The sequence below is a fragment of the Nansenia antarctica genome, assembly GCF_963989245.1.
Source record: "Nansenia antarctica genome assembly, chromosome: 10".
NCBI classification, from domain to species: domain Eukaryota; kingdom Metazoa; phylum Chordata; class Actinopteri; order Argentiniformes; family Microstomatidae; genus Nansenia; species Nansenia antarctica.
Window position 1 is genome coordinate 33,288,395 of NC_137680.1, and position 12,803 is coordinate 33,301,197.

General features: G+C 42.9%; 1 protein-coding gene across 1 annotated transcript; it reads left to right on the forward strand.

The window, feature by feature from the left end:
• Nucleotides 1-6,422: 6,422 nt before the first annotated feature.
• On the forward strand, nt 6,423-10,988 carry spmip4 (sperm microtubule inner protein 4; the record flags this gene model as incomplete). Its single annotated transcript, XM_080541219.1, has 8 exons — nt 6,423-6,511; nt 6,776-6,847; nt 7,034-7,063; nt 7,334-7,524; nt 7,675-7,763; nt 7,944-8,118; nt 9,136-9,230; nt 9,975-10,988. The coding sequence occupies 8 exons, from the start codon at nt 6,423-6,425 to the stop codon at nt 10,986-10,988; spliced, it is 1,755 nt and encodes a 584-aa protein (XP_080397345.1).
• Between the last annotated feature and the right edge of the window lie 1,815 nt (nt 10,989-12,803).

Below are 12,803 nucleotides of genomic sequence, written 5' to 3' on the forward strand. Positions count from 1 at the left end.
AAGTAAGATTAACCAAGCACATTCATGTGTGCGTGCGAGAGAGCGTGCGTGTGTGCGTGTGCGTGTGTGTGTGTGTGTGTGTGTGTGTGTGTGTGTGTGTGTGTGTGTGTGTGTGTAGCTTAGAGAGAGTGAAAGGAAGAACATTTACATAAGTCCATACCCTCAATTGTTTGCACTCCTAGCACACCTTGAGCAGCCAATTATCACTTTATAAAACAGATCAGTGTTTCTCCCCCAGGTCCCTCCAATGGAACACATACTTTGACGTTTGTGGAGCACAATTAGGGTTTTAGAGTGTGATTTACTGCAATGCAAATTCGACCTGACTGAAAGCAAAATACATGATTATTTTACCAGTCAATGTCAATGACACAGGTGAGCCCTAGTAGGCAGCACACATGTATTGCAGTCAACACAAATGCAACATCTCACACTAAAATTCCCAGCAGGTTACTTGACTCTGTCATGGAGGTGGTGCTGACTTGACTCTGCCATGGAGGTGGTGTTGACTTGACTCTGTCATGGAGGTGGTGTTGACTTGACTCTGTCATGGAGGTGGTGTTGACTTGACTCTGCCATGGAGGTGGTGCTGACTTGACTCTGCCATGGAGGTGGTGTTGACTTGACTCTGCCATGGAGGTGGTGTTGACTTGACTCTGTCATGGAGGTGGTGCTGACTTGACTCTGTCATGGAGGTGGTGTTGACTTGACTCTGTCATGGAGGTGGTGTTGACTTGACTCTGTCATGGAGGTGGTGTTGACTTGACTCTGTCATGGAGGTGGTGCTGACTTGACTCTGTCATGGAGGTGGTGTTGACTTGACTCTGTCATGGAGGTGGTGTTGACTTGACTCTGCCATGGAGGTGGTGCTGACTTGACTCTGTCATGGAGGTGGTGTTGACTTGACTCTGCCATGGAGGTGGTGTTGACTTGACTCTGTCATGGAGGTGGTGTTGACTTGACTCTGCCATGGAGGTGGTGTTGACTTGACTCTGCCATGGAGGTGGTGCTGACTTGACTCTGTCATGGAGGTGGTGTTGACTTGACTCTGTCATGGAGGTGGTGCTGACTTGACTCTGTCATGGAGGTGGTGTTGACTTGACTCTGTCATGGAGGTGGTGTTGACTTGACTCTGTCATGGAGGTGGTGTTGACTTGACTCTGTCATGGAGGTGGTGTTGACTTGACTCTGTCATGGAGGTGGTGTTGACTTGACTCTGCCATGGAGGTGGTGCTGACTTGACTCTGCCATGGAGGTGGTGTTGACTTGACTCTGCCATGGAGGTGGTGCTGACTTGACTCTGTCATGGAGGTGGTGTTGACTTGACTCTGTCATGGAGGTGGTGTTGACTTGACTCTGTCATGGAGGTGGTGTTGACTTGACTCTGTCATGGAGGTGGTGCTGACTTGACTCTGCCATGGAGGTGGTGTTGACTTGACTCTGTCATGGAGGTGGTGTTGTAGGCTACTCTATGTGCCCACTGGCCTTGTGCCTTCTGAGACTGAAGTGGCAGTGATGTCAGAAAGCTGCATGCGTATGCCTGGACTGCTCCTGAATAAGGTATTGTTTGTGCTACAGAATGTCTCTCTCTCTCTCTCTCTCTCTCTCTCTCTCTCTCTCTCTCTCTCTCTCTCTCTCTCTCTCTCTCTCTCTCTTTCATTATTTCAAATATTCACTTTTATCCTCATAAAAACTAGTCACTCTCAGCTCAGATGTGAGAGAAAAACAGGAGAAAATGTCTCCCTTGTCCAGGGGATATGGTGCAGAGAGAAACATGGAGTGGTGTGAGGATGCAACAGGATGGGGTTTGTTGTATTGCAAATATTGTAGTTTTACAGCTTTAAAGGTTTCAAGTTTCAAGTTTTATTTTGAAGTCACATTACCCAAGTGTAAGAGAGTACAATTCTTAGGCTTCGGTTCCTGACATTGTATACAGTAGCTTTGCTTATTATGAGCCTGATGGCCTGTGGGAGGTAGCTGTTGGTTAGCCTCTGAGTTTTGGCCCTGAGGAGGAGTTCAAATCAATGTTTCTTCGAAATGCAACATTGCATTTTATCCTACCGTACATCTCTCCAGAAAGGCTATACTATCCCATCTACCGTGTTATATCACATGTTTAATCAGGTCTGTACAACCCAGAGATGCTGTAGAATTCTATGTTTGCAGCCCTGCGGCGGTTTAGTTTGACACCAGTGAGCTAATCAAACTGCCTCTCTAATAACTGAATAATAACAAGCAGGCATAGGAAAAAATGGCTGCAGGCTATGGCCCATTTATAATGCAGCAGCAGGGAATGTAATCCAGGGAGCAGCTCTTCCGCTGAGGCAGAACGGGGTAATTGGTCACTGGACTTGTGTGATAAATCTTACTGTTTTCCTGAGACTTTGGACAAGGTCTCATGGGAATCCTAATTAAGAGGCTAATGCTGAATGTGGTTCTTGAAACAGCTTGTGAACAGCTATAGCTGCTTGGCAAGCACTCGATGACACGTCCAAATACAGACAGTGGCATTGATTAGTGTGTGCTATGTGGAATGCTGGAGGGCGGGGGTAGGATTAAGAGGGGGGGTAGGGTTAAGATGGGAGGGTTAAGATGGGAGGGTTAAGATGGGAGGGTAGGGTTAAGATGGGAGGGTAGGGTTAAGATGGGAGGGTAGGGTTAAGATGTGAGGGTAGGGTTAAGATGGGAGGGTAGGGTTAAGATGGGAGGGTTAAGATGGGAGGGTAGGGTTAAGATGGGGGGTAGGGTTAAGATGGGAGGGTTAAGATGGGAGGGTAGGGTTAAGATGGGAGGGTTAAGATGGGAGGGTTAAGATGGGAGGGTAGGGTTAAGATGGGAGGGTTAAGATGGGAGGGTTAAGATGGGAGGGTTAAGAATGGAGAGCATTGGGTTAAGCAGGTGTGGTGTGTTTTAAAACAGTCCGTTGGCTATTGATACATTCAGTGTGAAGTATTATGGAGGACCAAGTCTGTCAAAATTAACAATAAATATATAGATACATACAGTTTTTTACGATTGCTAACTCACCATGTTCAATACTGAAACCACAGTTTCACAACTCTTCATACAGTCAGCAGAGCAGAAACCCATGTGAACAAAACTGTGACTCTTTCTCTGTGATTTGTGCATTGCATTCATACAGAATGCATTCAATGACTACGTTCTCCAAATGCCATAACACTTCTCTCATTCAAACTCCCCCACTTGCAAAATACTATGTATTTGCAACACATTTTTTCATTGCTAACATACTGTGTTCAAAACTCTGAAGAACACATTCAAAACGGAATTATTTGGTGCAATTTTGCAGTAATCATATTCCTATCATATATGACAGAAAGCTCGCAATAAACTGTTTGTTTGCACAGTGTTTGAGTGTGCAGATGCTGTTATTTTGCACTCTATTGATACTCTTCAGTTCCAGAACCTCAGCAAAGTCTGATAACGGATGAGCGGTGGTATTTTCACTATTTGCAGTAATCATATTGAAATGTCTAGAAAATATTACAGTAGCAGAATATATACAATGAAATGAAATAGACTAGATGCATTGCCAGGGAAGACATTAGATGTGACCAGATGCAGACCAGAGGGTGGACCAAAATCCTCAGGAGTGAGACATTTTTGGTGTGATTGCTATTGTATTGTAGGCCTGGAATTTCAGTTTTTTCTTTTTTATTTGAACTTTGCATCTTCCACTTTATTTTTCACTTTTCATTTTACACAAGTAAATGTAGTGTACTTTGAAGTAAATGTACCGTAACTTACTTTCTGCAAAGATACTGAAAAAAAAGGATAAAACATAGAATACGTAAAGGATAGAAGCAAAGGATAGAATAAAGGATACAAGCAAATTGCGGCATTTCTGATTCATTCTTGTTGCCTAATACTTAACAGTTGTACAGTCAACTATTCTGTCTATGATTACTATAAATCATTTTTATAATGAAATATTCATTCTTGTGAAAATCATTCAAACTATGTAATGCTCCCTGTTGTTAGTATTTTGTAAGTCAGAATGTTATGAATGACAGTGTATGCTTCTGAGTGAACATTGTTGACAGTGTGTGGTTGAACGAGCTTCTTTTGAGACATGAATGAAGTCATTGGCCAACATGAGTGTTACGAATGCAGACTGTATGAAGAGTTGTGAAACTGTGGTTTCAGTATTGAACATGGTGAGTTAGCAATCGTAAAAAACTGTAATAGGCAAATAGTGCAGATCTTCACAATTTCCACAGGAATTGTCCCTGTATAGTATTAGGGATGCAACCATAGCAAATATGTTCAAGTCAAGACTAAAAACCCATATTTTTAATATTGCCTTTAAATTACTAAATAATGAAATTATGATTATATAATGATTAAAACACTTTGAGCCGCAACGTTTGCAGGAAAAGTGCTATACAAATAAAAGTTGTTATTATTATTATTATTATTATTATTATTATTATTATTATTATTATTATTAGTAGTAGTAGTAGTAGTAATATTAATAATACTACTACTACTGCTCGGCTGCTCCCAGGCTGTGGAATGCTCTCCCTGACCACCTAAGGGCACCACAGTCTGTGGATGCTTTTAAACGTGGCCTTAAAACCCACCTTTTTTAAAAAGCCTTTTTTTAGCCTTTTATATGAATGTTTTTTGCTTTATCTTACTGTGTTGTAGCACTCTGAGATTTTATATGTAAAGTGCTTTTATAAATAAAATGTATTATTATTATTACTAATAATAATAATGGCACTGCCATTTGGAATATGGTCCGTAGGCTTGGTTTCACTGACGTACGGTCCTCTTTGAAGCGGTAACCGTTAAAGACTGTTTTGAAGTTTGAAGACCGGCAAACATGCATTCTTAAACTACATTTTGAACTTTAGAGCGTTGAATTGTGCATGTGCATAGTAAAGCACTGATTAAAAGGTCAGTGACGTGTTGCCAGGCATTCACAGGTGCAGTGGGTAACATACAGTACAGTAACCAGACACCACCTCTGTCATTTAACCGTGTATATCTGGTGTCATTAGGCACCGACACAAGGCCTGCTGGAGTTTCAGTCTTTGTCAAGCTGTGCAGATCCTTTTGTGCCAGTTCACCAAACTGTGACACTGTAATATTATCAGGACGGAGGCTTGATGACACCAGCCTGTACTGTACATTCTAGGCAGTGATTGCTCTCTGGTATCAATGATCATTTTTTTGCATTCATTTTTCATTGCCATTTAAATTTGTCTCTACTGCATAAGATATAATAAATTCACACACTGTGTATACCTTTTTCACATCACTTTTTTATATACATAAAAAAGAAGAAGAAGAAGAAGAAGAAGAATGATGAATAAATATCATGGTTTGCAATACTCTGTCTCTCACACACCAGCGTGTGTCTCTCACACTCCAGCAGTGTCTCCGTTCCAGAGGTCCTGATGAGAACACAGAAAGACAGAGAGCGTATGCTCTGGTGGGCTGGCCTGGATAGGGTGTCACACAACTGGATCCTGTTGCTCTAACGGGTAAACCGTTACTATGGCAAGCCTTGGAATCAAGCAGCACGTCCGACTGGCCACGGACACATCACAGGGAGAAGTCCCTTCCTGTCTCCTGACCAACAGAGGCCCTCCCGTTACCCTCTGATACCATCTGAACCAGGAGGACTACCTGCCCCTCCTACTCCAGGGGGTGTTGTGTTCTGTACCCCAGACAGACCTGCCGCTGGGGGACTACTTGTCACTCCTCCGACGTCTGAAAGAGGAGATATATCCCAATGTGCTCAAATCCATACAAAGCAAGGAGCGGCATATTTGTAATCCTCGCTCTCCACCTCTACCCAGGTAAGAGAAACCGATTCCATTTTTAATTTCCATTTTAATTGTCAACAGTCAACACACTATATTAACGTGATTTGGGGGTTATCGTATAACCTGTGTGCTAAACAAAGTAAAAATGGAAACCAACTTTAAATGATCAGAAGAGATCATTCCAATTATTCTATATCAGATTAGAAAAGTGGTCAAATCTTACCTATTGGGTATTATGGTTGTTTTTATATTATACTGTACCTTGTTCTGCTTCACAATACAGAACTATAGATATGCAGTGTATGCTATGTATCATGTATGAATGTATTTGTGGATCACAACTTCAGTTCCCCAAGTTCAGTGTTTTTTTTCTAAAGTCAGTCTTCTTGTAGCCTAAACTGCCTGTGTGAGGAGGGAATTAATCCCTCCCTCTCTTTAATCAACGATTCTGATCTAACAATGTACAACTGATCTAACAACGACATACACTAGAACAAGTAGACAAGAACTTGTCTCTCAACAGGAAGTGTTCATTCATGTCTCACTCCATTTCCCAGAAGGCTTGCTAGAGTCCCGTCACCAGGCCTCCCCCGGCGCAGACTGCGCAAGCCCTCCAGTCACCAGATGGCGTCCTGCTCCCAGTGGAGTCACCACACCCCAGCTGCCATCAAAGGCCATCGTCACTTCAGCTATGGAGGAACCATCCCACCTGAGTATCTATCAAGCACACACAGCTGGGCCTAAACACTTAATGTCATTGACAAAAGAACCAAACCAAATTGTGGTTCAAAACAACAAAAAACATTCAAAGTGTAACCCTGAAAGGTCCTGAAAGGTCCTGAAAGGTCCTGAAAGCACTTGTTATTGTGCATTGTGAACTTAAGTTGAGAATTGGCTTATCACTTTTCTCTTTTGAAGTACAACATTGACAGACCAACGATGTCGGTTCGTCTGATTTAACGAGTCTTTCTTCACAGGAATGTTACCATTCAACAGTTTTATGACCTTACTCCCACAAAGAAAAGTAACGTCCGCCTCAATGACCAGCTGTAGGTTGTGTTTTTATATTACGATTGATGATAATAACAATAATAATAATAATAATAATAATAATAATTGATGTCTCTAATATTTCTAGGAAATGTGTGTTCTGCAAAAACCTTTATGTGTAATACAATATGTACTGTAGGTGGTACTGTAGGTGTATAATTTTACATTTTAATGTTTCTTTTTAGTATGCCAAAACCATCTGACATCAACTTAGCGTAAGTACTATCTTTATCTAACCCTAACCCTAACCTTATCTCACTTATTCATTATTCATTATCTCAGCTTTCATTTAAACATGATTCTCCTTCTCCATCACAGCTTACATAAATGAAAAGCTCCACTCTACAGCGTTCCACAATGTCTGTCTGCATGTTGGCTTTTTTTACTTGATGACTATGTTTTGTCCTTGCTATTGTCTGGCTTCATGACTTGTCACTAACATAGTTTGTCTTTCTGTCTCTCTGGTTGTTCTGTATTCCTAATAGTGAGAAAATGATAAAGGTTCCTATTCCTAAAGAGCATCCGTATCAGTCCCACATTTCCCGCTTTGCCATGTTCCCGACATTCCGCTCCCCAGATGACCCTGACACGGGTGTGCGAGCTGCTTCCCAACCCCCCCTCCACCCCCTCACCCCGGCCAGGGCTGCAGAAGTCACTTTGTTGAGCAAAACAAAAGGTGCGGGGGGGGAAAGATATGGAGAACCAATCACTGGGGGAGAGAGAGTGTATGTGTGTGTGTGTGTGTGTGTGTGTGTGTGTGTGTGTGCGTGCATGCATGTGTGCGTTTGTGTGTGTGACCATATGAGGTTCCCTCTCTAAATCACAGGTGGTCCCTACCGTCATGAAGTATTGGAGGTACCCATCACAACCAGACAGCAGCCCATGGCCTGGCCAGGACAACATGGCTTCCAGGATGTGAGTAGCAACAGTCCTTTCAGAGAGCTAAAAATGACCGGTGCAAATATGGCACATTAGATTAGAAAAACAACATTCTCATGTAACAGCCCGAATTAACGAAATGTTCTCACTGAGGTGAGCGACTATAATGAGCGAGAGGAGGGTTACATAACAACACCTGTGCCTGTCCGGTCTCAGCACATCAAGCCACTGAAGGGAGAAGGCCAGGTGTTCTACCCCAAGGCCCAGAAGACAGTGTTTCCCAACGCTACGCTGCGTGACTGGGATATCACACTGTCACAACGGACAGCCAACATGCTCCGCAATGTGGAGAAGTCCCACTGGACCACCTCCTACCAACGCCACTTCACAGGTACAGAGGCCCCAGACAGCGTGTGTAGGATATTTTAGTATGTACTTGGTTGAAATAGATCACAAGTAAAGCTTCTGAGTTATACAGATGATATAGACTAATATATCTACTATATTATATATTATACGTATATACTATAATTAAGCAATATCACACGAGAGGGAGTGCTGTTATACTGAATATCAGCACGGCTGTGAGTCGGTCGTAAGTACGAGGCCGCAGGCCTAGCTACTTTGTATTAATGGTCATTTATAGAACACCTGTGAGGCGTAGTAATACATATAGTTAAAAGTCCCAGTGCTGTTATACTGTATGTCGGCACTCATGGAATGCCTCTTGTCCAATCATATGACTTGGTCGGAACTAACTGTTGTATAATCTAGGGCCAGTTTCACAGACAAGGCTTAAGCCTAATCCTAGACTAAAAAACATCTTCAATGGAGATTTTACATTGAAAGTGTGATTTAGTCCAGGACTAGGCTTAAGCCTTGTCTCTGAAACCAGCCCATAGACTATTTATTCAATCAAAATTAATTCAATCCTACAGTTTACAGCATTCCTCTCTGATGTCATAGAGAGGGCTCTGGTCATTGGGTTGCAGGGTCAAAGAGAGAGAACTTTCTTTATCTCACACATTTATACCCCCAATGATATGCTAACACAAGTCTATGACAACAAGGCACCTATACAGTCCTATCACCTTACAAACGACAGCAAAGGTGTGAAAAGGGGGATAGGTTACAGACTGTATCACTCAGGTCAAAGGGCAGGGGGCACGTCACAGGAAGAGAGGCCATGTTGTCCATGTGGTCTAGGCCACGGAATGCTCATTCATACAACCCCCCTTGTTAGTAGAATCCTTACAAAACGATGCAGGTCTATGTGTGTGTATAAAAATATACCACATATACACATATATCTATAGGATAACATTCTCTTACAGTAGGGCTTAAAAACATGACTCTTACAAACACGTAATCATACAAATAATCTAATACAGATTTGTTTGTTTTTCAGGTACCGGACCCACTAACCCCTTGAGGTTGGATGACTTCCATGAAAAGACAATTGACATGATCGCTGGAAAGATGACTCCATACACAGCATCGCTGGTAGGGTATCGATATGAATATAGAAATAGTGTGCATACATACACAGTAACCTTTCACCTACTAGTATATTCTAATCAAAAGACCAAACTATCCGTAGACATGTTTAGGTACATTGGTTTATATATTTTTTGTATATGTATGTATGTAACTTGTTATTATGTGTGGCTGTTATGTGAATAAGTAGCCTTTGATTACAGTATAAGATTACTGTATGCATCTAGGGGTAGTGGTGGTAGTGGTGGTCTAGTGGATAGTGAGTTGGACTTGGGATCAGAAGGTTGTGAGTTCAAATCCCGCCTGAAGCCACACCACTACTAGTGTGCCCTTGGGTAAGGCACTTAGCCCTCAGTTACTCCAGGGGGAATGTCCCTGTAATTCGTAATTGTAAGTCGCTTTGGATAAAAGCGTCTGCTAAATGGCAAAATTAAATTATCCCTTGTGGATGATAATTCAGAGCTATGGGGGCATTCGATATAGCGTAATGCTTGTTTATTTATTTTATTTTATTTAACTCCCGTCATTTATATATACATACATATAATACATAATAATACTTTTTATTTTATTTTTAAAAATTCAATAATTCCCATTGGCAATAGGTGTTTGGTTGATGGGTGGGGGGTAGGGTGGATACATAGGGAAAAAGAAAAAATAGAAGGACCTTCATTCATCCCCATTTGTGTACCCATAAGTGTTGTACTGTGTTCTATCCAAACCATCCTAACCGGTGCTCGTCTCTCCTAGAGGGAGCGCTCCCACCCTGTCCTAGTGGCCCCTAAACCAGGAGACGGGCGCAAGGCCAGGTTACGGCAGGGCCGGCGCACCTTGGAGAGCTCCTACCGCCCTCCCGCTCCTAACACCCCCCCACCCTCGCCCCCCGGCTTGACCTCTGGGCCTCCGTGGAACACGGCTCCTCCTCCTGAGTTCCCGGAGCACAGTCCCACTCAGGACAGGAGTGTCCTCCTCCCACAGGAGATCAGCAGCAGCAGCAGCAGCAGCCACGAAGAGCCTAGTCCACTCAGACCGGAGCCAGAGGACGTGCTGGTGGGACCTGCTCCGGTGTTACCGAGGCGACACCTCCTCCAGGGTAAAGGCCCACAGTGTGAGACAGGAGGTGGGGGGGGGGAGGATCAGGAACGCCGGGAAATCAGGACACAGTTTCACACAGGGCCGACAGAACCACAAAGGACCAGCAGCCGGGCCACCGGAGCCACCCTGGGAACAGTGGAGGAAACCACGGGCACGGAGCGGTGCTCCCTGGCCTCGTACAGCCTCCAGCTCCCCCCCCTCCCCCCGCCGCCAGAGAAGACGGAGGCCACCGGAGATAACACCCAAAGACAGTTATGTTACCAGGACGTTCCTAGTAGCAAGAAGCAGGCCTACACAGCAGGGGGCGGTAACCCATTCAGCCTTAGCCAGCCAGCATCGGCGGAGGAGATGGAGGGACCTTTAACGCGGCGTGCCCTCGAACCAGAGCGGCAGGACAGAGAGATTCCACGCAGCGCCTCCAAGCTCTTCATCCAACCACGCCCGCCTGCTCTGTCCTCCGCCCACCCGGGGGATAAAGGTGGAGGAGGTGCCCCTCTCGGCCAGAGCCGGTCAGCCTTGCTGGAGGTGCAGGACTCCTTCAGTAAGACAGAGGCACACCACCGCTTCCACAGCGCCCTCCAGGGGGCCACTGTGGACCTGCGGGACAATGTCCACACTGGGAGGAAACACCTCTTCTATGGATTCAACTCCTACTACTTTCATAACTGAGTCATGTTTACTACCCTGCCACTCTGCTCTCAGTCTGAAAGGAGGCTAGATATCATTAGATGCATGACTGCAATCATCGGATGGGTCTGGCATCTATATGTTCTAGTAAATTCTTCAAGCTTGGTAAACTCGACCATTTATCTTCGTTAATGCTATTCATGCTAGGTTTCCATGTACAAATAAAATTAAATGAATCTCTGTGAATATTGTGAGTTTACATGACTCCATAGATGCATAACTGTTCAAGGTTTGACATGCGTGTGTGTATTTCTATGCACCAGATCGATGTGAAGAAACAGACACTGTTCCTCTTTTTGCAAACATGCACACTGACAGATGGAGTTTTAATTCCAAGCGGAAGTGTACGATTATATAACTTCTGTTTCTTTGGCTCTGACGTACCACAATCAGTTGATTCATCCATGAGATTATCCTGCTGCTGTTAATAAGCCTCATTATATAAGACACATGAGATTATACTGCTGCTGTTAATAAACCTCATTATATAAAACACATGAGATTACACTGCTGCTGTTAATAAGCCTCATTATATAAAACACATGAGATTATCCTGCTGCTGTTAATAAGCCTCATTATATAAAACACATGAGATTATACTGCTGCTGTTAATACACCTCATTATATAAAACACATGAGATTATACTGCTGCTGTTAATAAGCCTCATTATATAAGACACATGAGATTATACTGCTGCTGTTAATACACCTCATTATATAAAACACATGAGATTATCCTGCTGCTGTTAATACACCTCATTATATAAAACACATGAGATTATACTGCTGCTGTTAATAAGCCTCATTATACACATTGTAAATGAGAAATAAGAGGTTGGCCTTGCGAATACATCAAGTTGAAGGTCACAATGTATATAGAACACATGAGAGCGGCACATTCGTGGTCAATTAAAAACCCTAACCCTAACCCTAACCCTAAACCAATCTACAGATGAGAAGCATAACAATGGCATCAAGTTGAACTAGCTCTCTAGGGTAGAGGAGTTCACCTCCAACAATATGCTTTGAAATGTGAAAAATACCCATTTGTAAACTACGTGCTGCATTGACCTTCCAGGTAGTCATGCTGAACGTGAAAAACACTTATTGCAGTGAGATCGACTTTACACAAAAGATGGTTGTGCCAGTGAGTCATCCTTGAGGAGTGTGGCCTTGAGGCTCCAGCAGCCGCTCACTCCATCTGTCTCTGAACAGCATGCTTAGGGCCAGTATTACAGCACAGCAGAGCTATTTAGCTCATTTCTGTTACTGTTTTTTACTATTTGATTATTTATGTAACAATGTCATTTTAATGAAGCTATAACAGCCATCAACATGAATATTTTTTTTATATCTAAATAATAAAAGGTTAAGCATTTAAATAATGTTTTTTGAAAAACACTTGTTTACTTATAAGTCAGTGTTTGTCATGAAAATAATAGAGCCTTAGCCGAGAAAATAATAGTGTTTTAGCTGAGTAATTCATTCACATTATGAGTCAATTACAATTATTGGTTAATTACAGCCACGGTAGCTTCAAAAGAGTAACACTTGATGGTATACTCTTTGTCCAGTAGATGGCAGTGTATCCTCAAAATCTGCTTTTCTAAACTGAACCTCAGAAACTGGGGTTCTCCGTTTTCTCCCAACATGATGATCGCATCCATCCCTCTTTGTATTGATTAGATAACTGACATTTATAGGATATAAATCGTTGTCCTATTGCCAGCATAACTTCAAATAATTGATCGTTTTGATTTAACAAGGACTGAATTCTTGGGAAACATTGTTTTAAGA